The 24,293-nt window shown below is 40.5% G+C and overlaps 1 protein-coding gene across 1 annotated transcript in view; it reads right to left on the reverse strand.

Annotated features, from left to right (window-relative positions):
• Positions 1–202: 202 nt before the first annotated feature.
• Positions 203–24,293, reverse strand: part of hbs1l (HBS1-like translational GTPase) — a 181,637-nt gene continuing 157,546 nt past the window's right edge. Inside the window, exons 14-18 of the mRNA XM_063040428.1 lie at positions 22,848–22,938; positions 19,413–19,521; positions 8,075–8,175; positions 2,175–2,319; positions 203–900 (exon numbers count right to left, since the gene is read on the reverse strand). Coding sequence (XP_062896498.1) covers positions 889–900; positions 2,175–2,319; positions 8,075–8,175; positions 19,413–19,521; positions 22,848–22,938 — 458 coding nt within the window. The 3' untranslated portion in view covers positions 203–888. The remainder of the gene's footprint in view (positions 901–2,174; positions 2,320–8,074; positions 8,176–19,412; positions 19,522–22,847; positions 22,939–24,293) is intronic.

Consider the following 24,293-nt stretch of genomic DNA (forward strand, 5'->3'; position numbering starts at 1 on the left):
GTCTACTGTACTCGACTAGAACAACAAACTACAAGAATGACTATTTAGGTAGTTAAATCAGCACTGTTATCAAAAAAAAGGGACATTTGCATCAAAACGAAACTACTATATAATGTAAAAAATACTAAACCTCTTGCAGCTAGAACTGTTAATACTTCGGGCAGATAAAAACTGAGACAATTGCACAATCCATTCAGAAGCAATAAATAACAAGTTATTTGAGGTAATGCTTTGCTTTAACCATATTTTATTCAGAACTAGCTTTAATTATTTGCACCCTGATAAATAAATTTAGAACACTTTCTACTGATATGAAAGTGGGCAGTTAGAATACAACATCTCCCAATGTACTGCAGATCAATTTTTTACCCAACAAGGTTGTAAATAGCTCTGTACTGCCAATGTCAATCTGTCAGCGTCAGCAGATCAATACATAAATATGTTGTAAATCATGGCACATGAAGAGAAAAAGGAGGCAGGCAAATCAAAGTAGTATTTGTCAACTGTGGGTCATCATGCAGCCAATATAAGTTGATCCTTTTTTTTTAATGCATTTTATGCACACGTTCAGGATACAGATAAAAATCAAGAAAAGTAATTGCACAGAGCTGCACAGATGCTTCGCAGACACAGTGCAGCTATGCTTGAGGAGGTATCACTGGCAGTATGAGTCAATAAATTGAGAAGACCATTCTGTTAATTGCTTCCTTGAGTACAATATTGCAGAAGGGCAAATTCACATTCACTGGAGTTCGACTTTAGGTTATTATAAATTGCACTTTGTTTTGCCAACCACAGTTCCTACATCCTTTACAGTTGTGGGACCTTGTCACATTGACCTGTTTCTTAATTAGGATAAGTTGAATATTAGGAAATTCCTCTCTGCAATCATTCTTTTATCTGCATAAAAAAAGAAATTGTTGTTAGTAGGTTAACTAAACAATACAAAGAATGGAAACATTTCATGCTAATTCACTGAACTAAAAAAGTTGGATTACTTATTCTTTTAAAAGCACGAAAATTGACTTTTCACTCTATAGAACTATATCAAATAAGAATCTTTTATCAGGCAAAAATGTGTATATATAATATAGAAATATAAATACGGCTTACTGCTGAAGCTCATAGGATATAATCTCAACAACTGTTGTATTTCTCCAGGTCAGAAAATAGAAGAAAATATTAACACAAGTCTATCCTAAAACATGTCAAATTAAGTTTTATGTAAGACAAGCATTCAAAAAATCTCAGAAATAAAAAAAATGAGAAGATTTTAAACTTAATGGAAAAAACAAGATTCTGCTGAGGTTAGAACAACATAAACAAGAGAAAATCTACAGATGCTGGAAATCCAAGCAACACTCACAAGATGCTGGAGGAACTCAGCAGGCCAGGCAGCATTGTACAGTTGATGTTTCGGCCCGAGAGGGCCGAGGTTCCATAGATGCTGCCTGGCCTGCTAAGCTCCTCCAGCATCTTGTGTGGGAGGCTAATAAGTCTATGTTCAGTGGGTAAAATGTAATGCATTAATTAACATCGGCTTACAGATATTCAACCCAGGGCTTTATTTGTTAAAATGAATATCAAAAGTTCTGAATCCTGTTATTACTATGACTATCTTACAGAAAATAGATTCTCAATTGATCAATTTGGAGTTCGATACTTTCTGTAAGGCTGCCTAACCAAAGCAAAGAGATGCAAGAATTTCATGTATTAAGCTACATTCTATTCAGGCATAGGTAGCCAAAAGAAAAAGACAGCATGCTATCATGCCCCTCAGGCACTTCTTTGCAAACAAAATGGGAAATTTCCACAGCTATGAGGAGCTGAGTCAATTAGACTCTTAAAAGAAGCATTTCTTAGGATGAGCAACACACATCAAAGTTGCTAGTGAAAGCAGCAGGCCAGGCGGTATCTCTAGGAAGAGGAACAGTCGACGTTTCAGGCCGAGACCCTTCGTCAGGACGTCAGGACGAAGGGTCTCGGCCTGAAACGTCGACTGTACCTCTTCCTAGAGATGCTGCCTGGCCTGCTGCGTTCACCAGCAACTTTGATGTGTGTTGCTTGAATTTCCAGCATCTGCAGAATTCCTGTTGTTTGCATTTCTTAGGATGAGCTTGAATTGTAAGATTTAGAAAAAGAAACCATATTCTTAAGTTTCAATTAACAGTTACCTCAGTGACCACTCCTGCTGCTATGGTGGAGCCACCATAACGTAACATAAAACGACCCAACTCTTTAAAGTCTTTGTAGAGTTCCAAAGAAACAGGTCTCTGGGCCTGTAGTTCGATCAGAGCATTCTGCCCTTTAGTCAGACATCTGAAAAATATAATCAAAATGTGAAAACAGTAAGAAATCAGAAATAAGATAGTTTTTTTGAAATTTCTTGAAATTGAAATTGAATCATAATTCAAGAAATAATATGAGCCAAAACATTTTAAAGGCATAATCACCAGATCACTGAGCATTCTGGCAATAAACTGGCAACCAATATTATATCAAGAGCTTTAAGACGTCGGAAATTATTTTCCTCCAACATCTCAAAAGACAATCCTTCTTGTTCTTGACAATTTACCCCAAATCTTTGCCATTGCATGTTTGCAGTCAAAGCTAATGTATCGAGGGTGCACGGGAACAAGGGTGCTTTGGTAAGCTGAAAACTTAACTAACATTTTATGAACCAAGGGAGGTATACACTGCACACGCGTAAGCAAAATCAATTTGCTCAGTTTATTTGCAATTTAAACTCTTAATTTGATGGCTTCATTAGAGTTTAAAACAGAATACGTGTGAAAATACCACACAAAGGATGAAAAAGAGTGTTTCTCAAAACTCAAATCTGTTTTAATGAAAGATGAACCTTATGTCCTAGTGATATATAGAGGGATTCAAACTCATGAGGTGGATGATCAGTCTTTTTCTAAGAGTAGGGGTATCTAAAACTGGAGGAATTGGATTTCAGGTGAGAGAGAGAGACACATGGAAGATTTAAAAGAGACCCAAAAGGCACCACATAGAGTAGTGGATATAGAATCATACAAAAGTACAGCAGAAACAGGCCCTTCAGCTCATCTAGCCCATGGCAAGCCATTTAAACTGCCTACTCCCATCGAACCGCACCAAACCATAGCCCTCCGTACCCCTACCAATGTTTTAAACATTGAAACTGAGCTCACATGCACTATTTGCATTGGTAGCTTGTTCCATACTTTCATGATGCTCTGAGTGAAGAAGTTTCTCCTTGTTTCCCTTAAACTTTTCACCTTTCACCCTTAACCCATGACATCAAGTTGTAGTCACACCCAACCTCATTAGAAAAAGCCTGCTTGCATTTACCCTATCTACACCCCTCATAATTTGGTATACCTCTATCAAATCATCTCTCAATCTTCTATGTTCCAAAAAATAAAGTCCTAACCTATTCAATCTTTCCATTTCACTCAGGTCCTCCAGATCTGGGAACATCCTTGTGAATTTTCTCAGTAATCTTTCAACCTTATTTACATCTTTCCTGTACGTAGGTGATCAAAATTGCAAACAACACTCCAATTAGGCTTCACCAATGTCTTATACAACTTCAATATAACATCCCATCACCTGTACTCAGTACTTTGATTTAGGAAAGGCCTCGTGCCAAAAGCTTTCTTCACAACCCTTTCAACCTGTGATGACACTTTCCATGAATTCTGGAGCTGCATTGTCAGATCCCTTTGTTCTCCTCAGTGCCCTACCATTCACTGTGTAAGACCTACCGTGGTTGGTCCTACCAAAGTGCAACACCTTTTTTCCATTTTTCCAGCTGGTCCAGATCCCACTGCAACCACAATAGCCTTCCTCACTGTCCACTACACCCTCAATCTTGGTGTCATCTGCAAATTTACTGATCCAGTTAAGCACATTATCATCCAGATCATTGACATAGACCACAAACACAACAGATCCAGCACCGATCCCTGCTGCACTCCACTAATCAAAGCCTCCAGTCTGAAAAGCAATCATCTACCACCATTCTCTGGCTTCTCCCACAAGGTCAACGTCTAATCCAATTTACTACCTCATCTTGAATGCCAAGTGACTGAACCTTCTTGACCAACAACCCATAGGGAACCTTGTTAAATGTCTTGCAAAAATCCATGTACACAACACCCACTGCCTTGCTTTCATCAATTTTCCAAGTAACTTCCTCGAAAAAATGCATAAGATTGGTTAGACACCAACTACCATGCACAAAGTCATGCTGACTATCCCTAATCAGTCCACGTCTATCCAAATAGTCATATATCTGGTCCCTTAGAATACCTTCCAATAATTTTCCCACTACTGATGTCAGGCTCACTGGCCTATAATTTTTGGAGTTTATTGTTAGAGCTTTTCTTAAACAGAGAAACAACATTGGCTATTCTCCAATCATCCAGAACCTCACTTGTCGCTAAGGATGATTTAAATACCTCTGCTAGGGCTCTGGCTATTTCTGCACTTAACTTCCACAGGGTCTGAAGGAACACCTTGTCACGCCCTAGGGATTTATTCACCGTAATTTGCCTCAAGACAGCAAACATATGGAATGAGATGCCAGAGCTGTATAAGTGGGTACAATTACATGGTTTGAAAAACCTTCGAACAAATGGATGTAAAATACTTAGAGGAATATGGGCCTAATGCAGAGAAATGGAGCTAGTTCAGACAGACAACTAAGTCCACATGAACAAATTTGGATGAAGGGTCTGTTTTTCATGCTGAATAACTATAATTCTATATGTGACATCAGCTGAGTGGTAAAAAATGTCTCTATTTGCTGTACAATGAATATCCTGCCAGTTTTATAACCAGTGTTCATGCTTCTGCTGCCTTGCAGCTATACCCACTTATGTGGAAGGCTTCGGGGGTAAACCCAGAGGAAAAATCCAGAGCTGGAGTCACTAAGGCAGTCCTACATTGAGATCAATGACAACTGGCAACTACTACGACGCTGCTGGTGCCAAATTGTATCAGTCTCTGCTGTTTCTATGGATTCATCAGCTGTGTGGAGAGGGAGAGCCTACTGCATGGGAAACAGCTCGCTTTCCACGTTATACTGCCTTGCATATCATTTCGACAGCTGGCACACAACATCCCTGGTTGACCCTGACCAGTGGAGGGCCTCAGAGACAGTAAGTGTGGTAGTACAGGCATATCATATTTCTTGCACTTTCCTCATTCTACCACCATCAATAAACTTGCAAAATTCACATTATAGAAGAAGAGCCAAGTTGCCCTTCGTTAATAATAAATATGAATGTAGTTCTTGGCGGGTGGTTACATTTACCCCTGCACACTTGGATCCAATAAGGTCAATGGATCTATAATGTGTGGAGGCAAGTACGGCAGCTGGCAGACATCAGTTGCATGGTTAGGGCCAGCAACTTCTTTCCTAAAGATATTGTTAGCAAATTATTATAATGATTATTATTTTTTTAATCCAAATAACATCAATCCCTAAATAATTAGTTCACCTGGCTGAACAGATCTAAAAATAAAATGGTGGAGATATTCAGCCAGTCAGCCAGCATCTGTGGACAGAGAAACAGATGATGTTATGACCAAGATATGATCAGGATGTTATGATTATAGAACCAAGAAAGGTTAGCAATCGAACATATTTTACATTACAGAGAAAAGGGAAGGGTGGAAAGAACACATGGGGTATCTGTGTTCAGGCTGGAAAATGAATGTAGTGTATTCTTGAAGAGTGAAACAAGATGACTGACAACAAAAAAAGAGATAGAAAGGCAATGCTGAAACTATGAGAGGCAGGGTGGAGTACTCGCTCCTGATTGTATCAATGGTACTGAGGAGGTGATATTGACAGCTTCAAGCTCCTGGGTGCAAATAGCACCAACTTGTCCTGGTCCAGCCACATGGACACTATAGACAAGAAGACAGATTCATGCCTCTACATCCTCAAAGGGCTAAGGAAATTCAGCATGATCTTGATGACTCTTATTAATTTTCTTTTACAGATGCACTATACAAAGCATCCTCCCAGATGCATCACAACTTGGTCTGCCCACTGCTCTGTTTAATACCAGGAGAAACTTTGAGAGCTGTGAGCACAGCCTAGTCCATCACAGCAGCCTGCCCTCCACTGATTCTGACTACATTTACTGTTGCTTCAGGAAATCAGCCAATATAATCAGGGACCCCTCCCACCCTGGTCATGTTATCTTCTCCCTTTTCTGTTGACCAGAAGATACAAAAGCTTGAAAGCACATACTAATATACTCAAAGACATCTTCTATCTGTTGTTTTCTGACCTTTGAATGGGCCTCTCATATGCTAAGCATGAAGTCTTGATCTCCTAATCACCTTATCATGGCCCTCGCACTTTATTTGTTTACCTCCACTGCATATTCTCTGTAGTTGTAGTACTACATTCTACATTCTGTTTCCCTTTGTACTGCCTCAATGTACTTGAGTATGGCATCATCTGACTAGGTGACATGCAAAGAAAAGCTTTTCACTGTAACTTGGTACATGTGACAATAACAAAACAATATCAGCACCAAATCACTGCTTCACTTGGAAAGTGTGTTTGCATTCTTAGCTGATGGGAAAAGAGGAGGGAAATGTTTTTTAACATGTCCTGAGATAAAAGTGCTGACCTTTCCATGAAGAACTGCAGCATTTCCTATACAAGTGCCCCCAAATGTGGATGGCCCTAGGGTGCCTACACAAATGCAGATGTCCAGATGTTAGATGCTGGACTTCCTCAATACTCTCCAACACTGAATTCAATAGTAGTGAACAAAACAATACTGAATCTTCTTCACTACTCCAGGGAATCCACAAGGAACAGGGTCCTTGATTATTTTAGTTAAGTATGCTTAGTTAATTAGTTTTAATTTTCTTAAAATTATGTTATAGCACTTGCTCAGTTCTTTGCTTGATGTATCTTGAAGTTTTGAACTTCCTCAGTAAGAGACACATTCAAATTCTGTGAGAAATTTTACAGCTAGACAGGATGCATTTACTATTTGGCTGTCTTTTTTTTGAGCTGTGATGATACTTGCACACACTAACCTCAGGGACCATGCAGAGCTTCAACAACAATGAAGTGTTCACCCTCAGTAAAAAGCTTTGGTAATAGTATGGACAGCATTGTTGAATATGGCAGATGAAATAAAGTCTTTCACAAAACAAAAACTGCAGCTTTATGTCACAACCATAAGACAATAATTTACCAGTATTTGTCCTGCAGATCAGTAACTATCAGTTTTTGAGGCATTGAATCCTTTTAAGTTTTCAATTCAACTCCAATATTTTGGCGAGAAATCTATTCTGCTTTTAGAGGTCACTTACCATTGCTAACTGCATTCATTCAGCTGTGCAATGCTGCTATGACCAGCAACGACATAAGGAAGTCAAATATGTTTTTCCTTTTGGGTAACAATGTGCAAAAGTAAGGATGCAATTGAGCAAGATCCTGCTGCACTATTTCTTATTGCAAAATCCTATTAATTAATTTGTTCACACTCTATAAAGTAGAAAACAATGCAGGTAATCAAAACATCCTGTAGTTTCTTTGACAATTACTCAAAGTGGAGAACTGCTTCTTTCTATAACTTGGGACCTAATGAGCAAGCAATGCAGAACTGCAAAACCCACTGTGTAAAATGGCTGTTACCAGGAGTTATTCAATACAGACACAAGTATAAAGTGAAATCAATTAAATTCAATGCATCACTTAAGTTTTGAACTTCTCTACATGAAAACTTCCATCAATAATTCCAACTGCCCACTATCCCACCATAACCTAGGCTCCAATCTGGGTGAAAAAGTTCCATTCCCAGTTCTGCTATTAGCAATGATGCTGAAAGAGTTGCACACTTCAGAAAGGATTAAATGTTCAAATAATTCATGATTGATATTCAGGACAATACCATTTCTTTATGGTAAGAAAAATTATGAATACTATTGGAGTTATAAATTATTAAGATATAGCAAAAGGAACACACTTTATATGGTCACCGGAAAAAAGAAACAGTTTTAGTGAAGTAAAGTTATAATAAAGATGTAAATTTAAAACACCACTTACTTTGGTTTTTTCTTAAGCACCTCCCCTGAACTCTTGTGCAGGACACTCAGCAGTCTTCTGACTGTACACGGTTCACTTAATGTTTGGTAGTGTAACAAAACCTGTTAATAAAGGTACACTCTTCATTTTAAAGTTTTAAGTACGAAATATGGCACCAAATTACTCATAACATAGCATTTGTTTAAATAAGTGATGTATTATATTTTGTTGTTGTTATATGTTTAGTCAATATCAGGTTATTCAGTACTTTTCCAGAGATAAAACAAGAGATTCTGCAGATACTGGAAATCCAGAACCACACACACAAAATGCTGGAGAAACTCACTGGGTCAGGCAGCACTTATGCAGAGGAATAAACAGTCATTATTTCAGTCCTGATGAAGGGTCTCAGCCTGAAACATCAACTGTTTATTCCTCTCCAAAGATGCTGTGTCACCTGCTGAGTTCCTCCAGCATTTTGTGTGTGTGTTACTCCAGAGTAAGGCAGGGTTTCAATTTCATGACAAGAAAGACGAGACAAAACTCGAATACTTTAACCAATCACAAACAAGAGAAAATCTGCAGATGCTAGAAATTCAAACAACACACTCAAAATGCTGGAGGAACTCAGCAGACCAGGCAGCATCAATAGAAAAAAGTACAGTCGATGTTTCGGGCTGAAACTCTTCGGCAGGACTGGAGGAAACAAAAAGGAGTAGATTTAAAAGGTGGAGGGAGGGGAGAGAGAAATACAAGGTGATGGGTGAAACCTGGAGGGGGAAGGATGAAGTAAGGAGCTGGGAGGTTGATTGGTGAAAGAGACAGAAGGCCATGGAAGAAAGAAAAGGGGGGAGGAGCACCACACAGAGGCAATGAGCGGGCGAGGAGATAAGGAGAGAGAGGGAGAGAGAAAAGGGGAAGAGAAATGGAGAAGGGGGATGGGGGCATTACTGGATGTTTGAGAAATCGATGTTCATGCCATTAGATTGGAGGCTATCCAGATAGGATATAAGGTGTTGCTCCTCCAACCTGTGTGTGGCCTCATTGTGACAGTAGAGGAGGCCACGGATGGACGCCTATTTTTATATCATCAAACAAAGCCATCAATTCCATCATACAAGCAACATACACAAAATGCAGGAGGAACTCAGCAGGCCAGGCAGCATCTATGGAAAAAGAGTATAGTCGACGTTTCGGGCCAAGACCCTTCGGCAAGACTGGAGAAAAAAAGACATGAGGAATCAGGGTTAGAAAGTGGGGGTAGGGGCATAAGAAACACAAGGTGATAGGTGAAACTGGGTGGGGGAGGGGTGAAGTAAAGAGTTGGGAAGTTCATTGGTGAAAGAGATACAGAGCTGGAGAAGAGCAAATCTAATAGCAGAGGACAGAAGGCGAAGAAAAAAGAAAAAGGGGGAGGAGCAGCACAGGGAGCCGATGGGCTGGTAATGAGCTATGGTGAGAGAGGGAAAAGGGGATGGGGAATAGGGGGGGGGGGACCATTACCAGAAGTTTGAGAAATCAGGTTGGAGGACACCCAGACGGAATATAAGGTGTTGCTCCTCCAACCTGAGTGTGGCTTCATTGTGACAGTAGAGGATGCCACAGATGTACATGTTGGAATGGGAATGGGAAGTGGAATTAAAATGGGTAGCCACTGGAAGATTCCACTTTTTCTGGTGGATGGAGTGTAGGTTTTCAGCAAGGCGATCTCCCAATCTATGTCAGGTCTCACCGATGTACAAGAGGCCACACTGGGAGCATCAGATACAATAAATGACCCCAACAGACTCACAGGTGAAGTGTTGCCTAACCTGGAAGGACTGTTTGGGACCCTGAATGGTAGTGAGGGAGGTGGTGTAGGGGCAGGTATAGCACTTGTTTTGTTTGCAAGGATTAGTACCAGGAAGGAGATCAGTGGGGAGGGATGAATGGACAAGGGAGTCGCGTAGGGAGCGATCTTTGCGGAACACAGAAAGTTGGGGGAAGATATGCTTGGTGGTAGGATCCCAATGGAGATGGCAGAAGTTACGGATTATGCGCTGGACGCGGAAGTTGGTAGGGTGGTAGGTGAGAACAAGCGGAATCCTATCCCTTGTTGGATTACAAGGAGATGGAGTAAGGGCAGACGTGTGCAAAATGGAAGAGATGCGGTTAAGGGCAGCATTGATGGTGGAGGAAGGAAAGCCCTTTTTTTTTTTGAAGATGGAGGATGGCTCCCTTGTTCTGGCATGAAAAGCGTCATCCTGACAGCAAATGTGGCAGAGCCAGAGCAATTGAGAGAAGGGGATGACATTTTTACAAGTAACAGGGTGAGAAGAGGTGTAGTCCAGGCCGCTGTGAGAGTCGGTGCATTTGTAATAGACATCGTGGATGAACTGCCTCCAGAGATAGAGACAGAGAGATCAAGAAAGGGAAAGGAAGCGTCAGAAATGGACCATGTAAATTTGAAGGCAGGGTGGAAGTTGGAGACAAAGTTGATGAAGCAGTACCAACACAGACGTTGATATAGCGTAGGAAAAGTGGGGGAGTGACACCAGTGTAGGCTTGGACCATAGACTGTTCCGTGTAGCCGACAAAAAGGCAAGCATAGCTGGGACCTATGCGAGTACCCATGGCTACACCTTTAGTTTGATGGAAGTGGGAAGAGCCGAAGGAGAAATTATTGAGAGTGAGACAAGTTCTGCTAGACGGAGGAGAGTGGTGGTGGTGGGGGGGAACTGCTTGGGTCTGGTGTCCATAAAGAAAACGGACAGCTTTGAGGCCTTCCTGGTGGGGGATGGAGGTGATTAGGGACTGGATATCCATGGTGAAAAGAAGATGCTCAGGGCCAGGGAACTTGACATTATTGAACAGATCAAGAGCATGTGAAATGTCACTGATGTAGGGACTGAGTCAAGGTATGTAGATATGAGTTCAGTGGGGCAGGAACAAGCTGAAAAAAATGGCTCTATCTGGACAGGCAGGTTTGAAGAGCTTGGGTAGAAGGTAGAAACAGGAGGTGCAGGGTGAGGGAACTAAGAGTTTGAAAACACCGACATACCAGAGGTCACACTGGGGAAAAAAGAGGAATCTCCCAGTGGCCAACCATTTTAATTCCACTTCCATTCCCATTCTGATTTCAGTCCATGGCCTCTTCTACTGTTGCGAAGAGGCCACACTCAGGTTAGAGGAACAACACCTTATACCCTGTGTTTCTTCCTCCCCTCCGCCTACCTTCTTGGTCTGACTTAATCTCTTTTTCTCCAGTTTTGCTGAAGGGTCTCAGTCTGAAACATCGACTATACTCTTTTCTATTGATGCTGCCTGGCCTGCTGAGTTCCTCCAGCATTTTGAGTGTGTTGCTTGCATTTCCAGCATCTGCATATTTTCTCATAATTCCATCATTCAAATCATTGACATATAAAGTAAAAAGAATCTGTCCCAACACAGACCCCTGTGGAACACCACTAGTTACCAGCAGCTAGTCAGCAAAGTCTCCCTTTATTCCCACACTTTGGCTCCTGCCAATCAGCCACTGCTTTATCCACGCTAGGATCTTTCCTGTATTACTATGGGCTCATAGCTTGTTAAGTAGCTTCACATGTGACATCTTGTCAAAGGTTTCCTGAAAATCCAAGTACGCAGCATCAACCAATTCTACTTTGTCTATCCTCCTTGTTAATTCTTCAAAAAATTCCAACAGATTTGTCAGGTAAGGTTTTCTCTTGAGGAAACGGCCTACTTTATCATGTGCCTCCATTACCCTGAGACCTCATCCTTATTAATCAACACCAACATCTTTCCAACCACTGACCTATAGTTTCCTTTCTTCTGCCTCTCTCCCTTCTTGAAGAGTGGAGTGACATTTGCAATTTTCCAGTCTTTTGGAACCATTCCAGAATCTAGTGATTCTTGAAAGATCATTACTAATGCCTCCACGATCTCTTTAGCCACCTCCTTCAGAACACTGGGGTGTACATCATCTAGTCCAGGTGACAAATCTTCAGACCTTACAGTTTCCCAAAAACCTTCTCTCTAGTTATGGTAACTTCACACACTTCATGTCCCCTGACACCTGGAACTTCCACCATACTGCTAGTGTCTTCCATAGTGAAGACTGATGCAAAATACTTATTCCGTTCATTTGCTTTTTTGTTCTCCCCCATTACTACCTCTCCATTATCATTTCCCAGCAGTTTTACACTGTATGTACCTGAAGAAGCTTTTGGTATCCTCCTTAATATTATTGCTTGCTTACTTACTTTCATTTTCCATCTTTACTTTCATAATGACCTTTTTAGTTGCCTTCTGTTGGTTTCTAAAAGGTTCCTAATCCTCTAACTTCCCACAAATCTTTGCTCTATTATATGCCCTCTCTTTTGTTTTTATGTTGGCTTTGACTTCTCTTGTTCGCCATGTTTGTTTCATCTTTCTTTTAGAATACTTTCCTTTAGAAATTCCAGCAATTGCTGCTCTGCTATCATTCCTGCCAGTGTTCTTTTCCAATCAATTCTAAGCCAACTCCTCTCTCGTGCCTCTCTAATTCTACTGATACATCTGACTTGCTTCTCATCCTTAAATTTCAGGGTGAATTCGATCATATTATGATCAGTTTCCCCTAAGGGTTCTTTTACCTTAAACTTTCTAATCAATTATAATTCATTGCACAACACCCAATCCAGATTAGTTGATCCTCTAGTGGCCTCAACCATGAGCTGCTCCAAAAAGCCATCTTGTAGGCAATCTAGAAATTTTCCCTCCTGTAATTCAGCACCAACCTTATTTTCCCAATCTACCTGCACATTGAAGTCCCCCATGACTATTGTAACATTGCTTTTTTGGCATGCATTTTCTATCAGGTCCAGTAGTTTTTTAGCAGAGAGACTTGTACAAGATGTTGATGACACTGCATCTCGAATATTGTTGCCAAATTCTATGAAGGATGTGATTAAGCTAAAGAGGGTGTAGGAAAGCTTTATAAACATGTTGCTGGGACTGGAGCACTTGAATAATAAGGAGAACCTGGATGGACTGGGACTGTATTCCCTGGAGCAAAGGAGGCTGAATGGTGACTCTCCAGAGGTTTATAAAATTATTAAGAGTGTGGATAAGATGGACAGTTACAGTCTATTTCCCAGGGTAGGGTGTTTAATAGCTAAGGGTTGAGGTTTAAAGTTACAGAGAAAAGGTTTAAAGGGGATTTGAGATGCAAGTCCCCCTACCCCAACACACACATACACACACACAAACATACACAGAAGGTGGTGGATTTAGGGAACAAATTGCCAGAGGAAATGGTAGAATCAGATTTTTACCCAGAAGTGGATAAAATCACAACACCTGAAAAGAATTTTTGGCAGGTTCATGTATAGGAAAGGTTTGCCTAAAATAGGCCAAATGCAGGTAAATGGGACTAGTTCAGGAATAAACTTTGGTTGGCATGGACAAATTGGGCCAAAGGATCTTCTTCCATACTGTACAACTCTATGATTCTAAAGCATGCCATCTTTCAGTAGAAGAGAAGATAGCAAAGGGAAAGATAGAAAAAAAATGGAACATCTTTGATTGTGCCAAATGAGCTATTATGATACCTAGAAGCCTATAATGCTTCTTTATCTACATATTGCTAACATCTCACCTACTTCTTGCACCTCTGCTCTCAGTTCCTCTCCTTCTAAAGAGGGCACGAAGAAACAGAGGGCCGACATACCTTCTTGATGTGGGATGAAGGTACAGGTGGGATTTTACATCCATAATGAAGATGAACTGACTGGGACCAGGAGACTGGGAAATAAGTAAGAATGGCATCCTAGCTATTATGGTTGCAAGTGGGAAGAGACCTCCCATCCTGACATGTCTGTGGCCTCCTACACGGTTACAACAAGCACAATGCAAGCATAAGGAACAGTACAACATTTTCTATCTGAGCTTGTTACAGCCTGATGGGCGAAATGTCAAATTCTCTAATTTTCTACTTTCTTTAATTTCTGTAATAGTATTTCTGTATGTCATTATTTTGGTGCAGTTTGTGTTTTCCTATTAGTATAGTCTAAGCAGCTGGGTATATTTCAAGGTTTTGCTATCAGCAACACATGACACATTCAAAGAATCACCATGGGCTTCTAACTGCCACATTGTCATTTGATTTCACACTAATATTGCATTACTTCTGTTCTAAAACTCCACCGCCTTCTCTTTTGCTGAAAATTTGTTTTCTCTCTTTCCCAGTTCTGACAAAAACTCCAGAATCTGAACAATTAACTACTTTATTTTCTACAGATGCTGTCAGGACTACTGAACATTCCATTCTTTTCCGATTTCTGGCACCTGCCAGTTGTTTTTTTTTTGAGTTTCACATAAAAAGGCAATAGGTCAGAAAGACAAAAGGATACTTCAAGGACAGGCTCAACAAAAAAAATAGGAAAGAGAGTAAAAGAGAATATTTCAGAGCTTCATGCCTTGTCAGTGGACAAAGATTATATTCAGAGGGTGGGGGGGCACACGAATCAAGAACTAGAGGAAGGTAGATAGTCAAGAGCATTATAGGCAGTAGAAGGGAGAAGAGAAAATAGAGGCACAGACCAACAGTGGGATTTGCAGGCAAGGATAAGAATTTTAAAATTAAGACTATTTAACTATAAAATGAGCCAATGTAAGTCTACAGAATGCAAGTGACAACACAAGCAACAAAGTTTCGGAAGACCTCAAGTTTATAGGTAGTGGTGCAAACAGACAGGAGAGTAATAATATAGCTAAGTCTGGAAAAAAAGTCTCAGGTGAAGGTTTCAGAAGTGACCAATGTTAAAGTGTCAGAAGCAGTAGGTGGTCTTGTAGGAGCTATTATTTTGTGACCCAGAAGTTCACCTCAGTGTCAACTTAGACATAAAAGTAATCAAACAGTTTCTAGAAGAGGGATAAAAGTTGATGGCTTGGAAACAGATTTTGTGACCAGGTCCAAAAATTATGATTTTGGTCTTAAAGACAGACTAGCTATGATCATCCAGCACTTGATGTTATGCAATTTGCTAACTTATGTACAGTGTAGAAGAGAATAAAGATGGTCATGGAACAAAGTTGTGTGACAGCTGTAGGAAAATTATTTGCTATTTCCCAATGACGTTGCTAAAGGACAGCACGTGATAAGAAAGGGCAGATGAGGATAGCAGGATGTGAAAGGGGTAGAGCGAAGGACAAATCTTTGTAGGAACACCTGAGGTAATATTGCAGACCTGAAAACAAACTATCATATTTTTTATATCAAAGGCCACAGTCTAGTATTGTTTATAATACATATTTTGTATATCCAAACTAAGCAAGAATGCCTTTGTGGAGGTAGAATTTGCGGTTTGATATTGTTTCATCTTAGATCTTCACTCCAATTTTAAGTTCACACTGCTGTACAAATGGTGAGAAAACCAACTTTTTCGAACTCTGTACATCTAGGGTCGATATGACTTGGGTCCCACCAGACCGGGAGAGCCAGGATGTTTCAACCACTCACACCCAAATCTGAGCAAATAATGTGTAAACACTGCCCCCATACAATTAGCCATTAGCAAGAAATAACAGATTGTACACTGCATACAATTATAAAGAAAATATATTTACAAATTTCAGTTTCATTGAACAGTTAGTAGGACAAAGTAAAGAAAAAAATAAAAAGGGCCCATTACAGTTAACCCAGTCCAAATGTGTACATAAGTCGGAGCTCATCTTGAAGTTGTCTTTAACTCATGTGCTAGATCCACAGTCTGTGTGAAAGCACACCTGCTTCCGAATGTCGCTTCAAGTCCATCTCAAACAAGCAGACTCCGCCACGGGAGTATTGGCCCATCCCCCTTGAAGCCATTCATCTGCACCAAGCACCTTGTACAGCAAGGATGGCATCCTTAGCCATTTTCCCTCCCCTCTTCTAGCTCCCGCCAAAAAGACCTCAACCCACACCAGTGGTTTCCCTGACTCTTTTGACATCTCCTTATCCCAACTTCAGCTCCTCCAGCTTCAACTACCCCTTGTGACTCTTCCTGTCTACTAGAGGGTGCCTCCCCATCTATCACTCGTATCTTCCAGCAGCTTAGGTCCTCCGCTCCATGACTGAACTCAACTTTCTTCAGCTTAAGCAGATGCTGCTAAACATCTTCAACCTCCGCTGGTGCTAACCGGCAAGACAGCTCTTGGAAAGGGGTGTCCTTGGTCATTCTAATAGTGAGGCAGGTACTCCTGGAGTAACTAACATCAGAATTGTCAGAAGAAAACACATCTTGGCATCCCAGCATCTTCTCAGTTAATCTCCTTTTCCATTCCTTAGACATTCTGGCAAAATTGAGGGTTCCTGTCACTCTAGCTACTCCTCCAGGATGTAACATGACAGGGTTAGACTGGGTTTCTGCTCATCATCCTACTAAGGAGTAGCTTGCACCTTCTCAAAAGCAGCTCTGAACACAGGGTGAACGGATAAGTTTTTCAAAAAGTTCTCTTCATTTCTTGCTTTGCATGCTCCCACGTGCCTTCTCACAATGGCCATATTTGCCCCACAAGAATGGAAGCTTCACACATTTCAACATCTACTTCTGAAAACTGCAGTTTCAATGACAAGTAACCATCATATGGGTATCCATCAGTACTAAGCCCTCAAATCTCAGGGGCACTGAGTGGCAGCAATGGTAAATCTGTCAATTACTGGTTGTAAAAGGATCTATAAAGCAAAGTAACTTGAGAACCTCTGTCAAGTATGGGTTCAGCATAAACACCGTAAATCTGTCTGGATACATCAGAGCTTGGTCCCGCTAAACCTTCGGGAATAGTGTTTTGCACTTTAGTATTTCCCTTGAGACAATGATAGGAACATACCTTCCCCAAAATGTTAGCCCTCCCCTTTTCTGGGTCCCTCCAGAGTTTTACTCCTTTTCTTCTCTGTTTGATTAACCGCTGATTTACTTTTCAAAGATTTTCCTGTCTTTCAGACTCCTGCTTGAAATGCCCACTGTTGTAACAGAAAATGCTGGTTGCTTCCCAGGACAAGGGACCCTGCTCAGTAGCAGCCCTCGGCTTGGTACATCCCACCTGTGGGTCCGGTTTCCTACTGGCATTATCATGCCTGGTGGCAGCACCAACCGATATCGTCTGAAATACCTCAGCCCCGAGATCTTTCACGACATCCTGCAAAACCCCTGCTTGGGTGGAATCAGGGGTCGCTTTAGCAGCAGAGGCTACTACTGAAGAGTTTGCCCCGCTGACGGGGGCCTCCTACTCCTCCATCGCATTTTCCTCCTCTCTAACTTCTTTGAGTAACTCGGGAAAAGATGGAGGAGGGCGGATCTTGCAGGTCATTTGAAAACGTACAGCAAATACGTCATGTGACAGCACAACCTTCACAACTTGCTCCATTCCCAAGCAATTTCTCTCAGACAGTTGAATGCCCCCTTTGTGGAAGAACCAATGCAGTAGCTTCTCCAACCTGAAAATGTAGGCAGACAACTTCTCTCCTACCTCCTGAAATGTGTGCCTAAAATTCATCCTAAGATCGACTGCACTTTCCACAGTGCCAGAAGCATCTTCCAGAGCTTGCAGGTAATTAGCTGACACGGTTAATGGATTTTCTGCCTTGAGAAACCTCACTCTATCAGCCGCCAGATCCTTCATGCTCTCTACCAGTCTGAATGTTCTCATATTATCTGAGCACTGCCATTCATCCAGTAACTAAGATGTCTGCTCAGCCCAAGACTCGCATTCTTCTTCCCCATCGGGTGCGGGTTTGACCCCAGAGAAAACTCTCAGCCTACAGTAACTTTGGCTCTCTGCTGATACACTTCTGCACTCATCAACCAGTGATGTAATAGCCAATCAAGCTCAGAATTTAAATCAACTGGACTCACTGGACCTTTCACATCAGACAACTCCTTCACCTCACTCTGCAGAAGTGAGAGCAACTTGTCTTTACAGTCTCTGCCCTCAGTTATGGGAAATTCGACTTGCAATTCAGCACCCTTGCCTACCCTCCCCTCTTCTCTAAAAGTATGAATGGCCCATGGCCCCGCCTCTTCATGTGCCCAAATTGTAACTAGCAGATCCCCTCCCATAATGAAATTGCTGGTCTGAACCATCTTTGCCTGCCGTTTGGTCAAACTGCCATTCCATGATTCTGACTTTCCCTAATACAGGAAATGAATTCAAAACTCTAATCAGCGATTCATCTGGGCTGCAGATATCCACCCCGCTCAAAACACAAGCCTTAGTTACGAATAATCTCTTTGAATCGCATCAACACTTAATCCCTGTGGCATCCATAATCACACATCTTAATCACTTTCCTGGACAATAGTTTAACACACTTAAACACACAAATCACTTAATCAATTCTTAGAACAATTACACAGTATCTAGCAAATCAAATCGCAGACGATAGCCCCCTACAAAGAAACCCCTTTTCTCAGGCATCTCCAGAAACATTGCCAATGGATTCGGTGGTGAGTAAATCACCTTTCTCAAACTCTGTATGTCTGGGGTCCATATGACTTAGGTCCCACCAGACCGGACAGCCAGGATGTTTTGACCACCCGCGTTGCAACCTGAGCGAATACTGTGTAAGTACCTGCCCCTGTGCAATTAACTGTCGGCAAGAAATAACAGATCATACACTGTATACAATTACAAAGAAAGTATATTTATAAATTTCAGCTTTATTGAACAGTTAGTAGGGAAAAGAAAATATATAAGATAAAAAGGGCCTATTACAGTTAACCCAGTTCAAATGTGCACACAAGTTGGAGCTCATCTTGAAATTGCCTTCAACTCACACACTGGACCCATTGTCTGTGTGAAAGCAAATGTCGCTTGAATGTCGCTTGAAATCCATCTCGATAAAGCGGGCTCTCCCATGTGAGTATTGGTCCTTCGTCCTTGTGCAACAGGGACAGCATCCTCAGCCACCTTCCCTCCCGTCTTCTCTCAGCTCCCACCAGAAAGACCTCAACCCACACCAGTGTCTGTCACAAAAACCTCCAGGCTCAGCATTCTCTAGAACCTCCTCCCAATTCTACTATGCTGATTGGCTGACACAACATTGCTAAGTCGAACAACGTAGCCCCTTATCTTTAGCTCAAACCCAAACATACTAAAAGCAGAACAGACTACTGTTACAAAACTGCTAAAATGAAATACCTACAACATAGCAGTAAAAATCTTAACAAGGATATTAGATTTATATGCTCAGAAATACAGTATATGCATAAAGTACATTACCCAAATTTCAATAAGATAGGAAAAAGTTCACTGAAGTGCTAGAAACTATCTGTACTTCTGAGTAAAATGGTACTCTTAATTCCATTGTCATTTATCAAATTTTAAATTAATGTGGTAAGAGAAAAGAAAGTGCACTTACTGGTAAACCTTGCGTGACTGGAATATCAATATTGAAAATAAGAACTCTAGCTCTAAACCTTGTGCATGTTTTTATTGGTGCTTTTGGATCACAAAAAATACATCCCACACTATAGGAAAAGAAAATAAAGGATATGTCAGCAGAACTTGTCAATATCAGACTATAAATTAAATCAAATAACTTATGTAAGTAACTTTAGTTTGTTCTCAGATGTGGTTAATTTATATTTTATGCTAATTGTGACTCTACTTAGGAAGGAGTCAGGCACTAATGCAAAACAAAACCTTGACACTTATACTGGGCTTATAGACAGGGAAGTGACGATCTCCTCCTGTTAGACTGAGGTAACCTGTCTTTTCTTTCTCACTTATCTTCTAATATTTGTATAACTGTGCAATTGTAATGCTACTGTGACACTGTAATTTCCTTTGGGATCAATAAAGTATCTATCTTTCTATCATACAGCATTTAGAAAGAACATGGCATTTATTAAGAGTGAAAAAGCAACACCTAAATGAAGCACTGTACCAAACAGAATGCTAATCTTCTTGAAATAATCAATGACTGGGACTTTTACATACAGTACTTTTATGGCATAAAAATTCAAATTGCTGTAATTGTTACACCCAAGGTGCAGAACACATTTAACTGGGTAATTGGAAGGGGAAAGAGGTTAAACGGCCAGGGTAGGGTATCCCTGTGGTCATCCTATTCAATAACAGGTATATCATTTTGGATATTGTTTGGGGTAGGAGGGGAGGGGGGAGAATAACCTAGCAGAGGAAAGCTACAGCTGTCAGGTCTCTGGCATTGAGTCTGGCTCTATGGCGCAGAAGAGAAGGGGGGAGAAGATGCGAGCCGTAGCGATAAGGGATTCAATGGTTAGGGAAACAGATAGGAGGTTCTGACAAGAATGAGATTTCCCAGATGGCATTTTGCCTTCCAGGTGCCCAGGTCAGGGACATCTCAGATTGTAGCGTTCTTAAGTGGGATGGTGAGCAGCTAGAGGTCTTGGTCCATATAGGCAGAAAGAGTGACAAGATTCAGCAATGTGAGTTGAGGGAGTTAAGTTAAAGGGCAGATCTCCAAGGTTGTGATCTCAGGATTGCCACCCATGCCACATGCTAGTGAGGCCAGAAATAGAAAGCTTATACAGTATAACACATGGCCAAGGGGCTGGTGTAGGATGGAAGGCATCAGATTTTTGGATAATTGGGCTCTCTTCCAGGGAAGGTGGACCTGCACCAAAGAGGAGGTTTGCACCTGAACTGGAGGGGAATTAATGTCCTAGTGGGAATGCTTGCTAATGCTGCACAGGTGTGTGTGTGGGGGGGGGGGGCAGGGGAAATCTAAACTAGAGTTGCAGGGGGATGGGAACCGGGGTGCCATAACAGACTGTGGAGAGGTCGTGGAGATAGATGTGGTAAGACCTCAAGTCAGGAATCAAAAGGTTGAGCATGGTGCAACTGATGTCACATGAGCTGCATATATTTCAATGCAAGTAGTATTGTAGGACAGACAGATGAGGTCAGGGTATGGATAAACACATGGAATTATGGTATTGTAGCCTGTAGTGAGACTTGTTGCAGGACAGGAAGCTCAACATTCTGGGGCTCTATTGTTTTAGACATGACAGAGATTAAAGAGGGGTAGGTGGTGTTACTAGTCAGGAAAAATATCACAGTAGTGCTCAAACAGGACAGACTGGAGAACTCATCTAGTGAGGCGTTATGGGTGGAAATGAGGAATAAGAAAGGTATAACCACATTAATGGAGCTATATTACAGACCACCCAACTATCTGCAAGATTCAGAGGAACAAATTTGTAGAGAGATTGCAGGCTGTTGCAAGAAATATAAGGTTTTAACTTTCCATATATTGACTGGTACCCCATAGAGTAAAATGATTAGATGGGATAGAGTTTGTCAAGTGTGTTCAGGAAAGTTTCCTTAATTAGTACATAGAAGTCCCAACAATAGAATGTGTGATACTTAATGTGCAATTAGGGAATGAGACAGGGCAGGTGACAGAAGTTTATGTAAGGGAATACTTAGCATCTAGTGATCGCAAAGCCATTAACTTCAAAATAAACATGGAAAAAGATAGGTCTGGTCCATGAGTTGAGATTCCAAATTGGAGAAAGAGCAATTTTGATCGTATCAGAGAGGATCTGGCAAAGATGGATTGGGACAGTCTGTTTTCTGGTGAAGTTCTCCTTGGTAGGTAGAGGCCTTCAAAGATTAAATTTTGAGAGTTCAAAGCCTGTATGTACCTGTCAGAATAAAAGGTAAAGATAGGCGGTATAGGGAACATTGGCTTTCAAGAGATATTGAAGCCCTAGCTAAGAAAATAGGGAGGTATGAGCTCATAGGACGAGATGTTTCCATTCTTTTGATAAGCAGATCCTAACTCAGGTCCAGTGAGTTAGTTTCTGATGATGCTGTATAAATACAAGCTCATACTGCCATTGAATCTAAATAGAAATGGCAGGCATAGATTTCTTGCAAAGGTCACAGTGGTTCCAATACAAAGCTATTATTAAACACACACAAAAAAAGAACTGGATTCAAATGATACTCAAGCAAATACAAAAGTTTTGAATGTCACTGGAAGAGCAAGTGAATTTTACTGTAAGGTCTGCATTCAAATCCAACTCATACTGATGAGTTGTAAGTTTCTTCACTTTAACCATATGTAGAGCTTCTATCAGCAATCATTGAGCAGTAATCAGCTTCTTGGAGGATGCAGTCACATATACATTTACCCTATAACTATTGCCTGATTCACACAGACCACAAAGTCATGGGAAGCAGGAAAATTAACACTGGTTGTAACTTCTGTAATTAATGATGAGGTATGTGCTTTTGGGGATAAATGGGGGAATGTTATTCTGCAGACTCGAGACTGCAGATGCTGGAATCTGCAGCAAGATATAAACTGCTGGAATTACTCAGAAAGTCAGGCAGCATCTATGGAGGCAAAGGGATGGTTGATGTTTCAGAGTGAGACCCTGCATCAACATCGGGAATCCAAACTGAATTTTCTTTCTGTTACTTATTGTCTCTGTTATTACTAATCCTTTTTGTATTATTTAATAATTTATTTTTAAAATTTTTCTTTGCTCTTTCAACTATTGACTTAAACATTGATCCTAAACACTTCTGATTCCTCATTGTCCATTTTCTATTACTTTCTGCGTACCTCCTAGATCGTTTTAATTTTATTTCTTTATTCATCGATCATGTTTAGTCTGTTCTTGCTTCTTAAAAGGATTTTTTAAGCAGTTTTGTTTTTTGAAAAATGTACATTTATTTCAAGCAGGAACGAGCTGATATATTTGTCACTGTTATTTTTGTGGAAAAAGAATGCTGAGGTACCCACACAAAAAAAAAATTGACACCCCTGAAGGAAAATTTCAATAAAGCAGAAACTTACTTTATTTTTATAATATCCACACCAGTGACAGTGAGAATGACGTGATCCCCTGCTGCAGCCCAATCGAGTGGCTCCTCATGCAAGGTGATTCCTGGAAATGAGCAAATTTGTAACCCCATTGTCAGCTTTTTGAGCTATAATACAGAATGTGGTATCAGTGAAATGTGCATTTAAAATGTTTTTATCTTTGGTTGACACCAATCTGAGTCATAATTTCTCAACATGAATGAGCAGTAATGAGGTATGCAACGACCATTACACAGCATCCTGTCTACTCTGATCTAACATGAGAAAAGCAAATTAGATTTGCAAATGTTGCATAACGCTTCCAATATGAACTTGAAAGTGGTCAAATTCATTAACAAATTTTGAACAGTTCACGAAACCACTTTTTGTTCGTTACTCTGTTTTTCACATTTCAGTCGCTCTTACGCAGCATTTCCTGGCTGATATTTAAGAAGACTTTTCTGTTATGTTTTTCATCAGGCCACAGTGTTTGCAAGTAACTGCTTATAAACAGGTACAATATACCATTTAACGTTTTAATATATAATGCCCGTTTATGGAGTTAAGGTATAAATGACTAACCCCAAGAAAGCTCACCACTTTGAATATGAAGTGAATGTGCACCTTACCACACTTGATACCACAAACCTCACACCGTTTATCACTAACCATTACTAGACCAGCATCAAACCTCTTTAAAGTAAATACCTCTGATATCCAATTTTATTAAAAGTCTTCATAATTAAGAGACTAGATAAATTTTGGATTTTTCTATATCCTAAATCTTTTAAGCAGCTGTGATTACTGGTTTTGGACCCAAGTGCTTCAAATCCATGTAGGCACAATGTTGAGCCTGAGATATGGTAAATTTAATAAAACTTGATTTGTAAACCTTTCTGATAGAATTACTTAGCAACAATTGACTTCAGCTATAAACAAACCTAACTGACTGAAATTATTCAATCTTCTGTTATTTACTCCATTTATCCACCTGATTGAAAGATGAGGTAATTATATTTCTTAAATAATTTCAAATGCCTCCAAATTCATATTTGAAGTATTATACAGGATTGGAAAAGCTGACATGCCTTTATCATGTTGGATCAGTGCAGACAAGAAGCTGTGTAATAGTCACTGCACATCTCAAACATCAAATGGATACTAAAAAAAGAAAAAAAGTTTTATAAGCAGGAACCTGCCCTATGGACATCAAGCCCACTCTAACATTCAATAAAATAGTGGTTGATTCAGGGCTTCAAACACATTTTACCTGCTGATCTACTTATTCCATTATTTTGAAAATCCGATTCATCCCAGCCTTGAACATTCTCAGTACCTGAGCAGGAATAACTCTAAGGGACAGAGAATTCAAAGGGTTTGCAATCATGTCCAAAAAGAAAATTCTCCTCATCTCAGTCCTAAATTATCCTGAGAACAAAC

This window comes from Mobula hypostoma, chromosome 2 (genome assembly GCF_963921235.1).
Source record: "Mobula hypostoma chromosome 2, sMobHyp1.1, whole genome shotgun sequence".
NCBI lineage: Eukaryota > Metazoa > Chordata > Chondrichthyes > Myliobatiformes > Myliobatidae > Mobula > Mobula hypostoma.